This window comes from Oryza glaberrima, chromosome 7, assembly GCF_000147395.1.
Source record: "Oryza glaberrima chromosome 7, OglaRS2, whole genome shotgun sequence".
NCBI classification, from domain to species: Eukaryota; Viridiplantae; Streptophyta; class Magnoliopsida; order Poales; family Poaceae; genus Oryza; species Oryza glaberrima.
Window position 1 is genome coordinate 15,951,401 of NC_068332.1, and position 18,769 is coordinate 15,970,169.

Genomic DNA, 18,769 nt, shown 5'->3' on the forward strand with positions numbered 1-18,769 from the left:
AGTATGTACATATAATCCTTGTGTTCGGTAGTTCTCTTTCTTTCTTTCTTTGTAGCTCTACGATTTTCTTCACGTTATACATATATATGTAGTGACCACTCCTGGTGAGAGGTTATCGAAGAAGCCACACCACGCCACTGCACGCCATCCCATCTATTTACTTGAAAGTATTTTTTTATTAACTATGAAGTAAAAGGCAATTGTAGATGCTCATATAAACACGTGCACAACCACCCAATGAATGCACATACACATACTCTATCCCTAGGAGAGAAAAAAAATATTTGTTTGTTGAAAACCCAAGAAAAATGTACATAAGTAAGTACGAGACTACTAATCGCCGGAAAAAAAACATTCATGCGTATGTACACTCCTAAATGTCAATGAAACCACATTATAAACCTTTTTTTTATTATGTCAGTCTCTTCTAAATAGTGCTAACAATTAGTAAAAATAATTTTGACAATATAGATCATTCCATTGTATATTGCCTCCTGAACATGCATAAGTGGATCGATGTATAATAAAAGGAGAAAAAAAGCCAAAACCCATATTAACTCGAATGTTTGGGAAGGATGGTAATATGCGAGTTTACGTATAATCGGGATAAAGTGTTTTTTTAATATGATAGACATTAAAGTATATCAAAGTCTTTGGTCTATTTCATGGTATACTTATTTAGTTATTATGGTTATAAGGTAATCTATGATTTTTTATAATGAATATAGTGTGATATAACTTCTTTTTAGTATTCTCATTACAAATAATAAAATAAATTGCCCGCGCATCTGCGCGGGCTTCCTTTCTAGTTTCAAGAAAGGTATAAGAGTACTAGAGATATTGGTATTTGTATATTAGAGGTGACATATTCTATGGATTGGCTCTTAATTTATGAGTGAATGATATGAATAAGTTTGAATGTGGTAGTCACGTCTACCATAGCACTTGCCCTCAATGCTTCAAATGGTTTGTAGACGCAATTGAAGTGAACTTTTGAGGTCTCACTTTTACCATGTTCGTTCTGCTGCGTGATGTAAGATTGTTTGCTACTACATAGACTTGTTCGGCCTTTTCCGTGATGGAAGATCACGTTCGCGTGATCTCGATGAACAAAACATTACCCAGTGCCCCTCGTTTGATCTAATTTCTTGTACATCTCCTTCTATATATTGCATAACCTCCTTTTTTCCAGTATGCGCATTTTGATGGTCTAAAACTGGGCCTTGACAGTAAATTTTTATTCTACAATGTTTTGTTAATCAAAGATCACAATCGAAAGAAAGTACTTTTGAACAAGAACCCAATTGATGCAATATCAAATCTGTTCTCAGTAACTCGTACACTATCAGGTTATTACTATTGTTGGTGAAAAGCTTGAATTTAGACAACCAAATTATAATTATATGTATTCATTTACGAAAAGGAGAATGTTTCAGGGAAAAAAAATCAGCCTCCGCCATTGGTGGAGGGAGGGAATCAGGGAAATGGACACTATATTATCCTTTAGAGCATCCCCAACAGTTCATCCATATTTGATTTTCCATATGCTCATATGGATGGCCATCTAAAAAGATTCCTCATCCATATTCCTTCTCACTCCAATAGATCATCTATATTGCATCTTCCAATATCACTCCCTCCTATATTTTACTAATAATTTTTCAACTAACCATACATTTGTATTATTTTTTATGGACTATATTTTAAACAACTAAATTTTAACAGTGTTATTTATCCCGATAATCTAAATGAGTTTATTTTAATGGATGTATTTTTAATATTCCCAACTATTTTTTTCTCCTCTTCTCTTTACTTGTTTTCTCTCCTCTTCCCCATTCCTCTTCTTCTCTCCTCTTCTATTCCTCTTCTTCTTCTCTCCGCCCAGCGTGGAGGCGGAGGCTGGTGGCTGGTGGCCGCGGCGGCGCGACGGGCGTGGGGCGCAGCGTCCGACGGGCGCAGGGGCGCGGCGGCACGACAGGCACAGGGGCGCGGCGGCTGACGGGGCCTGCGGCGCGGCGGCACGACGGGGGCTACGGCGCGGCGGCATGACGGGCGCGATGGCCGACGGGGGCTGCAGCGCGGCGGTGCGACGGGCGCGGAGGCATGGCGGCGCAACGGCCGACGTGGGCTTGCGGGTTCCAGATCTGGTATGTCTTTCCCTCTCCACCCTCACTCCTTGGGAAAAAATGCACATCTGGCCGACGACGACGACGACATTGGGGAGGTCGCGGCGGAGGGGAGGTCGATCCGGACTTTGGATGGGGGCGGGGGACGCTGGTGGTTACAGGATGTGGAGGATGGCGTGAGGAGAGAGAAACGCCAAATTCCCCGGATGGAGGATAGCTAAATTTGGATGCTGGGATGGAGTATCTGCTAGAGCTCACTTTTCTTCTCCCAACCTCTATTTTGTGGATAGAGGCCTGAATGGAGTATCTGCTGGGGATGCTCTTAGCAAATGCTCTGGATAATAAGGTTTACTGCTGGTGGGCCAGCCCATTAACGTCTTTTTAAGCCCCTGATGCACACGCACCGCATACTTGCAAACGGCCCATCGTTTCGCTTATTCGTGGCATATTTGCAAACAAATAGTAATTTGTGAATAAAATTTTTATATACATGTTCTTAGAGATCTAAAAGCAATGGCTGAAAAAATAAACTTCGATGAAAAAACCTCAAAATCAGCTCCAAATTTAAGGCTGAAAATTCAAATTTTGGCTGATAAGCATAAGCATAAGCGAAAACATGAGGCCCGAAAGTATCCATACATTTAAGCGAAGGGGACGAACCCTAGTTAGAAGATAGGGTCCACCATCCATGCTTTTGAAGGGGAAACGGATTCGAATACGATGCGTGGCCCGGAGCATCTAGTGTCGATGTTAGAGAGGCCTTGATCGGCCGCCGTCGGTGGGAGGAGATTAGTTCTGGTACTTCCATCTGCATCGATCTCCCAAGACAATGGTGGACGTCCACTCGATCTACCTCTATGACGACGACGACCGATACAAGTCGCATCTTATATATGGTCCGATACGCATGTACGGATTACTATATTTTTTCTCCTTGTGTTGGGGATCGGGTTGCTGGGCGATCTATGTATCGGGATTTTGTTCGCACAACAGTTTTTTCGTGTGACTAGTTAAGTGCCCGTGCTCTGTAACAGGTTCTAAGTATATATAACCTTTATGTATTGTATAAACAGGCAAAATGAATTAATGGATTGTATGATATACAAACTAAGGACGAGAAGCTGTTAATGTTGAATAAGAACATTGCTAATATATACTTCCTTTGTACTCGTAAAGGAAGTCGTTTTGGATAATTTTTAAGTCAAATCTTAGGAATATAAATCATGAATAACTCTTAAGGTTATTGAGTTTGAAAATATAAAAAAAATTATATGAATAGATTTGTCTTGAAAAATACTTTCATAAAAGTATACATATATCACTTTTCAATAAATATTTTTATAGAAACAAGAAGTCAAAGTTGTGTTTTCGAGACCGTGTCGCTGTTCAAAATGACTTCCATTATAAGTACGTAGGGAGTACATCTCATATATAAAATAGACTAACAATGCACTCCCACTGTCCCAATAAAACTTAAACCCTAGCACTCTAGTAAGGATTTAAGGAAAACGACAAAAAAACAAAATACTCTTAGCTAATAAAGAAATTGTATTGGTGAATGGATGGATGGGGATTAGTGAAGGAATAACATTTCTCGATTTGTGAACTGATAGTAGGTAAGAAGATAGAAGTTGGTTTATTATTTAGGACAAAATTCAAACTTTAGAACTGATCTATTTTGGGATGGAGGGAGTAGGAGTCCCGACACAATTACTGCTTTTCATACAATACATAAAAAAATAATCATAAAGAAATAGATAGATTAGAAGTTAATGTTAGAAAGTTTGATATTCTATCTCATAAATCACATTTTGTTGTAAATGCACACCCTCCTACGTAGTTTTGTTGTAAAAATCATCCCATTACGCATGTGCTTAACGAAATCAACTCACTATCGCTGATGTAGAGCCATCACATGCTAAGCTAGCGAGTCAATCTTGTCCAAGTACTTGCATTAGACTTATTTCTTCATGTTTCATTGAATTCTTTTATGCATATAGTGAAACTAAGTACGACAATGTTTAAACTCTCATCAACAATTCTCTTTATTGAATCTTCAAGGAAAGTGTTAAGGCTATAATCCTAGAAGTATTTAATTTTGATAGAGACTATATTGATGGCTCATAATTTATAAAAACACATTGATTATAGCCTATTACTTATGAGATGTAATCTTAAACGTGTTTTATAAAGTGAGTAGGGGTGGACATTTGCAACCAAATTACTTATGAGGTGGAATCGTAAACTTTAAGTCATTTATGGGGTGGTTTATTCAAATTTCATAATTTTCAATTGTAGAATAAAGATTAGCGCTTGGCAGCCGAGCACGTGGCAGTGAGCCTAAATCTAACTGCAAGAGCGGAGTCTAGAGTAGAGCTGTCGAGTGGTCCGAACCCTGCTCCATACTTCTAGTTTAGTTTTTCATATCACTCCAGACCGCTTCGTTGCTATTTTGGGTAGAGTTGAAATCATTTGTTTGGATTTCAACTTCAAAAGAGGTAAAGCTGAAGCTGTAGCCCTGTCAAATAGGCCCTAGATATCACAAGAAATTTGAGGTGATACCAAAGTGAAGCATGGAAAGGACACACCTAAAGCGATTGAAATAAAAAAAACGAATCCACGGAAGAAAGATGTTACTACACCCACACCGCGATCAGCAGAGTTGCCATCCATTAGAGTCATACACTTACACACTGAGTGCTGAATTTTAAGCAGACACAAAATTAAACTACACATGGACAGAATAGTGGAATGCACCAAGAAGAAGAATCAAATTCTGCAGCTAGAGTGGTATATATGTAGCTAAGCTAGGAGTGAGACTCCACCAGAATGTACAGTGGCTTCCCATTGAGCCTCTCACGACCCTGCCAAAAGAAAAAAGAAAGAGAAAATTTCAGCCCCAAATTAATCAGTCATCGGCGACAGCTTCAATTTCTCTCGTTTTCTTGACGGGAACTGATGCAGAGTCCTATATATGTATATAACTGGAGAGAGACTCAGCAGCAGCAAGCCAGCAACCAGCGATGAAGTGACAGTTTGTTGAACGACAAATACGCGAATATTAGAAAATAACATAATATCAAATAATTAGAAGGGGTGAGGCTTCTAACCCGGGCAGGGTTGGAAATTTTGGTCATTTCGGTGACCCCCGATACGATATTAATTTGGCCAAAATTTTTGATTTTTTCGATATTTTCATGAATTTGGATAATATTTATTCAAATTCAACTAAATTTTGTTCAAAATTTCGGACTAAAATTTCCGAAATTTTGAGATTTCGGTGACCTCCGATATAAACCCCTGAACCGATAGAGTGAACTCTGAACCCGGGTTGTCTAGCCCACCATCTTGTGGAGCTAGCCGGAAGATCCTGGACATTTCTCGCGATGATGTGACAGTGACATTGTGGACAATTAAAGCTGAAAATGCGACATTCAGCGATCCATTTGGAGACTGGTGATACTCATATTTTCCTTTTAATTTGAGACAACTATTAGTTTAATGGAATAGTTAATTCATTACTCGATGCAGTCTACGGCGATTCATCACTAGTCAAGATAAACTCCGGTTATTGCAATAATACAACATATTGTATTTATTCTACTATCATCGATGTATTTACAATATTCATCCGAATCAATATATCCCAATGTTTTAATCAAAATAATACTAGCTTCAACACTTTATATAATTCATGCATCTTTTCTTTTGCTAGTACTATTTTGCGTATCTATCCATCTTTTTGTTTCATGAAAAGTACATAAATGTGTCAATGTTCAATCACTCTCGGTTAACGCCGGCAATATTGAATTTGGATGAAGAACGGGATATATACTGAATTGAAAGTAGGAGCGCCACCTGCCAATTCTTCTCTACCAAAGTACGGAAGTTATTTAATTTGGGTTAACTAGTTCATTTATTTTATCTCAAAATATATATACTCCGTATCTAAATTCATAGCTAAGAGTTACTATATTTTAGAATAAAAATAGTATAACATGACCTCAAAACAAAGTGTAGAATATAAGTGAAATACAGATGAAGGACATGTTCAGATAACATCCACACTTTACAACACACTACCACAAAACTCCTTATGGGTTGTACTAAGTCATAATTTGATGGATATAGGTCTTGTCACACATGAGTCATTTCTAACCCATCAGGGATGACTGGATCTGAACTAGCTGGTGACACTTTCTTGTCAAACTTTACCATAATTCATACTGGTGGCAAGGTTGGATGAAGGAATTAATCGCACCATAGCAGATGGAGTAGAAATGTGTTAAGCCATAGTTTTAGTTACTATAGCTTGCCTAAATTTTGATATGATATAAAGTGTGCCATTCAACCAAACAGGTATAAGGCACTTATTGTACATGCATGAACTTATTACCTTGGTGTACTTACGATGCACACCAACTAAAAAATTGTGAAAAACAAACGAAAAAAAATCTACATGTAATTGTAATCTTACCCTATCTACATATACAATTGTAAATTTAAATTTATTATATTTTATGATAAAACCAATGAATTTTGTAGTTTTAAAAGCATCATTTTGCTTAATTAATCAGAATTGTTCTATTTCGACTACTCTATCTGTAATCAGTATTAACCGGCATAAGCATCAACACCAACTATTAAAAATCCGCCAATCCACATGTGGTGTGTGAAGGACAAAAAGTTACGTGGATGGTAATTAGAAGTATAAGGGTGTGTTCTTTACCCCATCTCTTCACAACTTCTATTTTCTCCTCTCTTTTTTTCATGTACGCGTTCCAAACTGCTAAACGGGACTTTTTTTTCAAAAATATATAAAAAATTAATTTAAAAATTATACTAATAATATATTTTTTCAACTTTATTTTTGCTAATGTTTAATTCACTTTGTTTTATGTGCGGTGTGGGGAGGTGGAGTTCCCAACCTCCACCTCCAAATGCAGCCTTATTAGTAGACTTTTTTTTAAAAAAAAATTGGTGACAATTATGGTTACTATGTGAAAAATTGGTGACGGTATATGTTTAGGAGTGCGTGATGCATGTAGGGGTTGTTTGGTTCTTAACTAACATTGCCATAACTCACTTTAGGTAATGTTAGACAAGTGTGGCTTGCCACACTTTCTGTGGCCTACAAATTGTAAGCCACACTTGTGGCAAAGTTAGACAAATGATTAAGTCTATGACATGTGGAGTAAGATGGTAAGAAAGTGTGGCTTGTCATAACTATGGCAATGAATCAAACACAAGGCTAACGAGGTGTGGCAGTCCAAAGTGTGGTTTGGCAAGTTGAAGCATTGAATCAAACAGCTCCGTAGTATCCCGATAATGTGGGGCTAGCTGTCGCTGTCCGGCCAGACACTGCCAATATCCCTGTCGCCGTGTGCAAATTATTCGTGGAGAAGGATGGCCGGAATCACTCGACATCAACACTGTCGGGGGGACGCATGAAGCAAGCAAATTAGCTGGTAGAAAATATGAATTATCCTTGTACCAATATATTATATATTTCTTCTTGTTTGTATTTCTCATGTTCCCATCGAACTTGGAAATGAGCTCACTACCTGCCAGCCGTTAAGCTAGCTTCAAATAGCTTGTGACAGGGTCCCCTCCTATATATGGTATCCCATCTATATCCTGCCATGAATGCGGTCATAGCTTGAGCCAAACTGTGGTTTAATTTATCAAGTGGAATTTGGTCTAGAGTGAAACAATGCTTAAAAATTAAGGGAGCAATGTGAGACACGCATAGCGCAGATGCAAGATCGGTCTAATGCGGCATGAGGGGATGAGGAGACAGAGGCACGACCACCACAGCGCAGATGCGACATGTTTTTTTGCCGCGTGTGGACTCACCAAGATCGAAGAACTCGTCTCCCTGTGTGGAGGCGAGAGGCTCAGCAGAGGCACGGGTTTAGTCGACACGTACGTGAAAATTTAAGCTGGTGATCCAAAGCAACTCGATACGTTCTCGCACTATAAAGGCCCTAATAGTCTCTAGACAATTAGCTTTATATAATTTGGAACATTGTGTTCAATTTTCTTTTGATAAATCACACTCTATTTCATCCAAATAGAATTCATGTAATCACGGAGGAATTTTAATTTTTTATATCTATATATATTACCCCTTCGACCTTGACCACCACATTATATATTTATCTTAAAAGGGAAATTCAACAACTTACAAACTGTACATTATTTATCTCACAACATGTATTACTGTTCACAGCTTTATCCCTGAATTAGGGTGGTTTCCACAGTTCGATCAGTAAAAAAAAATAGGTCCCGTATGTATCAATTTTTCTCCCCCTCTTCTATCTTCCTCATAAGCATCATAACTGTGATAGTTGAGGAATGGGGAGGGGATGTTAATATGGATTTATTCCATTTTTCTTGAATTGTTATACACAATTTTTAAAAATTCCAAATTAGCTATCTTTAAGCCATGGCCACATCCCCAAAACTACTCTAAAGAGTCTAAACCCAAATCAAATTAATGTGTGCTTAATTCCATATTTAATAGTACCTGAATTATTTTTTAAGCATACGGTATGTTCTTAATTAAGTTTTAAGCTAGAATGATTATAGATTATTTCTTAAAAGTAAAAGTGCCTCTAGTTAAATTGGAAGGAAGAACTCACCTTCAGTTCCGGGAGCTCAATCACACATGCACACTCCACCACTTCTGCACCAGCACGCTCTGCATGCATGCACATTCATATGTCATATATGATCAGAAACAGAAAATGCTCCTATATAGTACACATTGTACTGCGTTAACATGTTATATATAATATTGAGCTCCCCCAAACAGGGTGATAGTCACATTTGAGTCACTATTGCACCATATAATTCCTCCATTCCAGAATAAATATCATTTTTTTCCTTCCTTTTATCCCAAAATAAATCCATTTTAAGCAATTATTGCATCACAATTTGTAAAAGTATGTGATATATGCATTTCCAGTAGATAAAAAGAGAATTAATTGTAATGGAATTTGATAAACTGAGGATATTTTAGATTTTTTGGTTTTGTATTGGTATGTGTGGGATGGATGAAAAATTATTTTATTTTGGAACGGACGGGTATACTATAATACATGTAATAGTAATACACACATATATATCTCCTGAGAATTCAACAATTTTGTGATATTAGCACTAATTCTTCGATCTGAATTTAAACATATATCATGAGTGTTATCTTATTAAGCCCGGCTAGCTGGTGAACGATCGATCGATTTCCAATCTGGCATATGCATCCATATATATGCTCATTAATTTAATTACAGATATGATATAATTAATACTCCATTCAATTCGTGCAAAAATATATAAACCTAGTATTAAATAAGATACATCCTAATATTATATTTTGGGATAAAACGAATACGTACCAAGCAAGACGATGGCGGCACAGAGCGTGCCGCCGGTGGCGACGAGGTCGTCGACGACGAGCGCTCGCTCGCCGGGCTGCACCGCGCCGACGTGCATTTCCAAGCAGTCGGCACCATACTCCAGCTCGTACTCCTTTGACATCACCTCACCTGCGCACATTTATATATATATACGCAATTTATCAAATTCCCATTCACATACAAAATTCTATGCAAGTTTCATTTCAGTCTCTTGGTCAGGTTTATTTCACTACTAGAATTTAATAGCTCCTCTAGAGTTTAAATTAGAACTCAAGGGATAATAAGAATCTCTAGGGTGACTATGGAGAACTCAAGGGAAGATTTATGTCCCCTAGAGTTACAATATGCAACCTAGGGAACTTATGCCACATCAGCTCTATTATGAAATTTTTGGCGCCACAGTGGCAACCAAAGTGGGTCCCACAGAAAATTTTGGAGGCAAAGCTCCCAGCAGCGAAATTTTTTGCGGGAAGGCAATATACTGTAGTAGACTAAAATATCTTCTCCCCCCCCCCCCCCCTCCAACTCCCCTAAACAACATCAGAAGGGTGTTTCTCCTCCGGTCCTCCCCAACTTTGCTGCTTCTCCAATCTCCCCCAAATCCCTCTCCAAATCCCTATCTTTGTTCTGGATGCTATCCAAATCGGAGCTCCCTGCTGATTAGAAGACCTCAGATAGAGCATTATGGAGCTCTATTGCTGCAGATCGATGTTGGAAGTGCATCGTCCTCTCTAACCCATTGCCTTCCCTCGAATATTGTTAGTACCTTGCATATCAGTACCTTGCATATTGTTAGTTTTGTTGTTTGCCCTATATATACAAGCCTTATCAAACAAATTGGTTGTTCACTAAATTTGTTTAATAAAATTGTAACAATTGTTTTTTTATAGGATGACTCCCAAGTATCAGGTGTTAGAGAGGAAACTGGAGATGACAGGGTAAATGTTATAGCTGAAGGAATGTTTGGTGGCTACTTGACCAATTCATCTGCTAATGGTGCCACCACCTTTCTCCCAGCTTTAGATGAACTTGATCCATTTTAATTTCAACTGGCTGTGGTCATAGGGCCAACTTTTGGGAAAACTTGGTAGTTATAGCGCCTAACTTTTGGGTAAAGCTGATTCTTACCGAAACATGTGTAATGAAGTGGAATTATGCCATTTTGAGGGCAAGATGATTATAATGCATCTTTTGAATGGTGCTGGTGGATTTAAACAATATTTTGTTCCTGTGTTTAATCATATTATGTGTGGTGGTGGTCTTTGTGCAATATTACTTACCTTTAGTGCAATTTATTTTACATAAATCCTAATGAATTGATTAACATCATAAATTGTAATAATTATATTAAAAAAATGCTCAACGTAATAAGTAATTCCTAGGGAATGCATGTTTTTGTTCCCTGGGGTTTCAAAAGGAATCTAACAACTCTAGGGACAGTAACTTTACACGTCACTTGACACCCACCAGCTGAGCATTTTTCCCTAGGTCAAACAACCCTAGGGAGCATTCCTTTCCCTAGGTTTCTCTTGCAAAAACCCTAGGGAGCTCTTTGTTTTCCGTAGACTGTTTCCCTAGAGGGCATTCCCTAGGGTTCACTCTAGGGAAACCTCTTCCCTATAGTTTTTCACCATTCCCTTGGGTTTTTGGCTCTAGGGATGCCATTGAATTCTAGTAGTGTTTGTAGTTTATTCGTGCCACGCTTTCATAGTATGATTTTCCAAGAACTTTTCACATTATGTTAGCATTGTTTATAGAACTTGTTTTAAGCTATTTGTTATATATATTTATGACATATAATATTTAAGGGACTCTAAAAAACGGCCATTAGATTGTTTAGTGAAAAACTTTCAAAATATAATGTATAGTATAATTGTACTTTAACTATATTATAAATTTTATGTAACTTGTATATAAGTATTAAAAATTACACGTAACTTCTCATACATAAGTTATATATAAGCTACAATATACGTAGTTTTAATATAATTACAATTATAATATAGTTATATTATAGTTACACACAAATTGTACTGTATTTTTTTTACTAAAAGTCTTATGACAATTTTTAGCAATCTCTATATTTAACTATTTCCTATAAACGAATCAACCATCTATCAGCCTTTCTTTCCATTTCTTCTCTAAAAGTCCATCCCACATCTGATGGATGCATGGCTAGAGGCATGTTTGGTTGAGGATTAATATTGTTACACATTTTTTACTAAGATGACTAAGCTTAGTCTTGTCACACTTTTGTGACAAACAAAATAACAAACTAAACTCAGGAAAAGTTAGGCAAGAAAATAAAGTGTATGACATGTGGACAAAGTGGTTAAGGGTTTAGGTAAAGTAGATTTATAGTATGAACTAAACACTACCTAGTAAAATTGTGTCTTACCTAAGATAAAATATGGCAAATTTAGTTGTCAACTAAACAAACCCTGGATCTTTCGATTCTCTCATGGTTATACATTTATATAGTCTTTGATGCGCATTTTATATTATGGATAATCTTTCCAATAAGATATAAACAAAAATAGTAAAAATACAGACAAAAGTGACTTAATTTTATGAGGAATATACTAAAATCATGTATTAAATCTTAGTATTTGTTACATGTGAATTGCCTGTACGTACTTTCTAGGAAGTCGCCTGTTAATAACAGACAGATCATAGTTTTTACTTAGAGAGTTAAGCAGCCATACAATTTTCTGTACCTGGAAGTTTGTTAGGTTTTCTTAGTGGGATAAATTTTGCACCAATAGCGAGCGCTATGGGAGGACCGAAAATAAACCCTCTAGCTTCGACCCCTGCACCAGAAAGAAAAAGTGAAATTTAAAAATCTACTGGAATTTACTACTCCAACCAAAGAAAATCAAACTTAATAAACATGCATGAGCTCAAAATGGCCTGCCAGGCTACTTGTACATATAAATATTATGGCAGCTCGATATACCAGCGAACATATATAATGGCATGGATGGTTATATACAAGTAGACAAGGCATGCACCTAATTAGACCAATTAACATAAGAACTGAAATACTACATCCAATTTTACTTATACAACATTGTTAACTCTTAAACACCATGTTTGATTATTTGTCTTATTTAAAATTTACAAATTTAGTAAAAGAATTGATACAGATATGCAAATATAAGTAATGTTTAAAGTACTTTTAAAGATGAAATAAGTCATAATAAAATAAATGATGCTTGCATACTTTTTTAATAAAATAAATGATCAAATGTGATATAAAAATAAACAATGCCATATATTTCAAACAGAGAGAGTAGTATTTTTCATATGTGAATATATATATCATACATGATCACAGATAAAAGGACAAGATTGTGTGTACACAAAGAAAAAAAAACCAAACAAATAATAGATCGAGTTGTTGGCCCACACCGACAGAAATCGGTACCACTCATACTACATACGTGCAGCCATGGAACAGTACGATATATGTGCACTGGATCTTGTGATAGCTCTCACTCATTGACTAGCTTGATACATACTATCATCATGAAAGGGAGAGAAAGATCTAGGAAAGCATGGACACCAGCTAGTAGCTTATATATAAATGGCTATTGCTGGCCCGGAGAGAGATCTTGTGGTGATCGATCATTTGCATCATGCCATGCATGTGAACGTCAAAGATTTAATGCCCACTGGTAATTAACATCGATCGGAACCATCGTTTTGCTTATTCGCGGAATAAGAGAAACGATATAGTTGTAAACGAAAAATAATTTGTGAATAAAACTTTTATATACGTGTTCTTAACGATCTAAAAGCAAAGGCTGAAAAATAAAGTTCCATGAAAAAACCTCAAAATCCGCTCCAAATATAAGGTTGAAAATTTAAATTTTGGTTGATAAGCATAAGTGAAAAGATTAGGCCCGATATATGTAACTATTTAATTGGAATTACACATTATATATGCCACCTCAGTTTCTCAAAGTTTAAACTTTGAAAACACTTCTTCTTTTTTTAGCAATAATTAAATTTATAAATTCTTCAAAAATATGTTACTATATATATATATAGGTAAATTAACTGGTGCTACATGGAGTATAGGCTCCAAGATTCAAATTGAGGATATACCCAATTTGAATGAGTATGAATTTTTTTTAGTGTTTAGATATGAACATTAACTTCTTTACTAACAAGTTCAAACAAGTTTGAACTGAGTTTGAACTTTTTTTTGTTAGATTTTGGTTCTAGGTATATAACATCCAAACATATAATTCGTTAGGTATGTAATAATGAATTGTGAAATAAAGTTGAGTTTGAGTTGTTTTGTTGTTAGTATTTGTATGAATCAAATTCATATACCTAAATATCTACTTACAATTTGTAAATTTTTAAAAATTTAAGAGAATTTGTGTGTTTTATACCTTGGAGCCCGGGCACCATGGAGTCCCATATGGGTATACTCTATATATATATATATATATATATATATATATATATATATATATATATATATATATATATATATATATATATAAATAGTAAGCGTGCAACACATGCCACTAGTAAATAGAGATGATGTTCACCCAATGCAAGTTTACTCTAATATGATTCATTAGACAATATTGTGGAATCATGTTGCTCATACAAACACCGAGAAATAGAAGTAATTAAGATATATTTGATGACCTCGAAAATATAATTCATGGTGAATTAGTTAAGTTAGGAGGAACTTGGGGGCAAGGATCTAACTCTAAATCTGAGTCATGACATCGAATCAAAGTGAAGGTCAGGATTAATTGTATCAACCCTATATTTATAGCATTAATTAAAAACTCATGCATTTTATATTGGTATAGATTATTGAAGTATGTATTGTTATAAATATAACACAACATGAGATGGTAATAATCAACCATAAAAATTATTCGAGAATAGACAGTATAGTTAATAAGCCACACATGTATTTTGGCATAAATAAAGTGCCTGGGATGATATTGGCCCGAGAAATAAACCGAGGGTTCCTTTGAGATGCAAGATATATAGAAACACGATACTAGAAATAGGAAAATCACAGGAGCAGTGTTGGAATTGCACAAAGTAGTTGTTTGATACTCTCTCTGTCCCTAAATATAAGATATTTTGGTTGGATGTGACGTATCCTAGTACTATGAATCTAGACAAGTATGACCAGATCTGTAGTACTAGAATACATCCCATCCATCCAAATTTTTAGAATATTTTGGGACAGAGGGAGTACCTGATAAGAAAATTACAATAAATTTAAGAGTATGTATCTAATTAGGGAGAAAGAAAATTAAAAAAGTGCATATGAATTTTAATCAAAGGTATTTGTGAACATTATGTTAGACCTTAATTATGCTACAATTTCTCCAAATCATGGAGGAATTTTATATCCTATGAAATTACTTTGAAGCAATGCTACATCTGAAAACTTTAATTTCATAGGAATGTTTTCCAATGGATTGAATTCCTCCTCTTTAGATTGCCACCTATCACCTTGTGAAAATCACATGTGGAGACATATGAGTCAATAAATGATGTGTGAGCCAAGATGGAAAACCATAAAATCTCCAATCTAAAGAGTGGTAAGACATCAAATCCCCATTTTTTTTTCTAAATTAAATTGTGGTCACATTTCAATAGCCATCAGCTATCCTCTCCCCATCTCAAAATTTGGTAGCATCACAATTACCTGTGATACGCCATAGTGCAGTGACGTAGGCTATATTAGTGACAACCAAGAGAATATATTAGTATGACCTAGTGAGCTGACACGAGAGATCGAATATGTGTATGGCATGGTGGGCGCCTTAGAATAAAGATGTCTATTTCCACGCTATATAGGTCAATTGAGGCGTACATAGAGAAAGGAAAGTACACCTCAATTGACCTATGCGCATGTGCATATGTCGTTATGGGTGAAGTGATAAGGAAAGAGGGCATACCCAAAAGTTTTGACATACACAATTGATCATATACACGGATGCACACAAAAGGGATGGTGGACTAAAGCAACATATGTGCACGGCCTACCTACCTAAATGGTTTCTATTATCGACCTAAACTTCAACAATTGACGCAAAGTATTTTTTTTAACTGACTAGTAGTTTTTTTTTCTTTGTGAGTACTAACTATTGAAGTTTGTAAAGAACAAGATAGGTAGGGGTATGACAGTGCCAGGTGTATAAAGTGAACTCCTACAGGCTATGGGTAATAGTGGAATGAAATGACCACTCCTAAATGAATTGACATATGTGTATTAGTTGTTGGAGGTGTGTATTATAGAGTTATGTTCAATGGTTTAGTTTTGTTGATGTGCATATCTAATTACCTTTTGGTTCTAGTTGAAGCTTTTTTATGTGGTGGAGGATCCAATCCAATGAACATGACAGGACCATGAATATTTGACAAGTCACCTAATCAAATCCAATTTATGTATATTTTTCATAGTTAGTGCCTCAAACTTCCATATATGCCTATATACCAATCTATACTGGTAGCTGACTCAAATGTCCAATTGTCATGCACATATATATGATGTCAAAATATTTGTCCAACAGGCACAAACAAGTGGAGGGAAAGGCAAATATTTTTGTCATATCATCTGGAAGCCTTCGAACTTTACAAAAGGGTCAGATAGAGAGGCCAAACCTCCTGTTTTGTTGTCAATTACTACTGCTGCATTATTCTTCATTTCTCTGTACATTTGACTGTGACACTCCTCATACGAATAATCTCTCTCGCTCTGATCTCTCACACACACACACTCTCTCTCTCTCTCTCTCTCTCTCTAATTTATTTGTCATTTTAGAATTATTTTCGTTAATCTTATAAATTAAATTGACTTAGCATTTTTTTTTTTGGAATCGACAAATGAAAATCATGTCATTAGATTTTTCCATGAAATTACTTCGATACTACTGAACTTTACCGATTTTCTACAGTAATAAGTAGGTAATTAACGGTTAGGAGTATGTATTATTGGAGGCCGGGTCAGTATAAAAAACGACAAGTAAAAGATATTGTACTATACAACTTGGCTAGACTTTCAATCGACCCATCGTGTGCCTGTCAAAGTCACGCTTTTAATTAACTATATTTGGATCTTCATAAATAATAACTCTGACTTAGTATTAAAAAAATAAATTATATATTTCAATGGATTTGATAAGATCTGATATTTTTTTGAGATAAAGATCAGATTAGTTACTACTCCCTCCGTCCCTTAATATAAGAGATTTTGACATTTTACTTGTACTGTTTGAACATTCGTCTTATTAAAAAAATTGGAATTATTATTTATTTTATTTGTGACTTACTTTATTATTCAAAGTACTTTAAGCACAACTTTTCGTTTTTATATTTGCATAATTTTTTTTAATAAGACGAGTGATCAAAACAGTGCAAGTAAAATATCAAAATCCCTTATATTAATTAAGGGACGGATGGAGTACTTGAATAAACAGAGTGCACAAGTTCAAATAAATCTTGATTTTTTCAATTTTTTGAGATAAAAAACAAAACAATTATATGTTACCAGCAACAACGGAGATGCCTTTGCCAGTGTACCGTTCAACGAACAAGTCGATGGTGTCCTTGAACACAGGGGGATTTAGAAGTAGGGTCGTGATATCTTGGAACATTATTCCTGCACATTTCATCAAGAAAAACAAATATTATGAAAGAACCTGAAGAAAAAGGTATTGCATAGACCTTTTCTTCTGCAGGGATGTGTCATTGATTTAATTCGCAGATCTAGTCAATCGATTTTTTTTCTAGAAAAAAATAATTGCCTCAAAACTCTTCCAAAGTATTTGTGGGAATTCTAAAAATTGAATTTGGGCGGGCAAGGGAAGATGAGATGTGTGTTGAGAAAAATGCAGAGAGAGAGAGAGCGCGCGCACGCGTGCTCAAATTAAACTGATACCAACCAATATATATATATATATATATATATATATATATATATATATATATATATATATATATATATATATATATATATATATATATATATATATATAGTGGGAAAAGACTTCTAAAAGGAAAATCATAATGTCTCGAATACACAACATTTTGCTCACACCACCTTCATCATCACGATGGATGCGCTTATCGAAATATCCACATAATTAGCCTTTTGAATAGAGTGAGAGTTTCACCTCAATAGGAAGATTAAATATGTCTTCATGACATAATATAGCAGGAAAAATAATTTTAAAAATAAAGGAAGATCAGTTCGCAACAACAATATTTTGTGGTAAATGTGCATGCTCAAACCATGCATGTGCATGCCTATAAATTGTAGTAATGTGAGAAATTTGGTTATAGGTTACAAGCTGCAAAAAGCTCATGATAAAGTCACACAAGAAACAAGCTATATTCATGAAAGTTTTTGGGTTCAGAACCAATAAACAAAAAAAGGAAGGAAAGAACCAAGGAGGCAAGGATCAATAGTACCAGTGGGGACCTTTGCAAGGAAACACAGATTTTGGCACTTGAAATTAAAGGCAACCCCCAAGGTCAATATTCTTTATAGAATTGCAGCCCCTATTGCACATGTATATATGAGATTATGAGCACATATTTGCTGAAAAAAAGGATCAGAAAGAAGAAGACAACCAGTTGATACATAATACTTCTGAAAAATATTTATACTCAAAAGAAATAACATCGTTCGGTTTCAAAACAAGAAGATAGAGCTAGAAAACCACATGAATTAACTAGCGAGACATGCAAGAACTAAGCTCGAAATCACAGTAAAGCAAGAGAGGATGCAAGAATAATTAAGCTAAAAAACAACAAGCAAGACAGGAGAGAGAACCTGGCTTAGGGAAGTTGGGCACAACTCTAATGGTGGATGCTATGGCCTGTGTCCTGGGGTCTTGCATCTCCTTCTTCTTCTCCTCAGACACTGCCATTGCTCCTCCCCTCTCTTCTTTTCTTCCCTCTCTCTACAAATATAATTGGGAGAGAGAGAGAGATGCAAGTGGAGGTCTGTGAGAGGGGTGTGTGTATAAATAGAGGAGGAAGCTAGCCAGCAGCCTCCTTGCAGTTTCAGATATATGGATGAATGAATTATAGATGATGTAGCTACTTGCAATTGTATTTTGGTTCTGTACAACAGTGCATGTTTGGGCTCTCTCACTCCAATTCCAATATATACCTGGAAGATCATATCATAGCTAGGACCTGATCTAGAGATGTTGCTACATAGAT

General features: G+C 35.8%; 1 protein-coding gene across 4 annotated transcripts; it reads right to left on the reverse strand.

Annotated features, from left to right (window-relative positions):
• Positions 1 to 4,759: 4,759 nt before the first annotated feature.
• On the reverse strand, positions 4,760 to 18,707 carry LOC127778273 (adenine phosphoribosyltransferase 4-like). 4 transcript variants are annotated; one of them, XM_052304854.1, is made up of 6 exons: positions 18,375 to 18,688; positions 17,088 to 17,198; positions 12,265 to 12,357; positions 9,527 to 9,676; positions 8,771 to 8,829; positions 4,760 to 4,990 (listed from the first exon to the last, which is right to left on the reverse strand). In XM_052304854.1, exons 1-6 carry the CDS (start codon positions 18,469 to 18,471, stop codon positions 4,934 to 4,936), a joined length of 567 nt encoding a protein of 188 aa, XP_052160814.1. In that variant the 5' UTR covers positions 18,472 to 18,688; the 3' UTR covers positions 4,760 to 4,933. The 4 variants fall into 4 exon arrangements, with proteins under 4 accessions (XP_052160814.1, XP_052160812.1, XP_052160816.1 ...); XM_052304852.1 differs by lacking the exon at positions 4,760 to 4,990 and adding an exon at positions 7,178 to 7,763 and having other exon boundaries at positions 18,375 to 18,700; XM_052304855.1 differs by lacking the exon at positions 4,760 to 4,990 and adding an exon at positions 8,237 to 8,467 and having other exon boundaries at positions 18,375 to 18,695.
• Positions 18,708 to 18,769: the final 62 nt, after the last annotated feature.

Coding starts and splice junctions, on each gene's coding strand:
- LOC127778273 (XM_052304852.1), bottom strand. CDS start 18,471: ATGGCAGTGTCTGAGGAGAAGAAGAAGGAGATGCAAGACCCCAGGACA. Junction 9,677..12,264: donor AAAACCTAACAAACTTCCAG/GTACAGAAAATT, acceptor AAATGTGCGCAG/GTGAGGTGATGTCAAAGGAG. Junction 7,764..8,770: donor TTGAGCTCCCGGAACTGAAG/GTGAGTTCTTCC, acceptor CATTCATGGCAG/GATATAGATGGGATACCATA.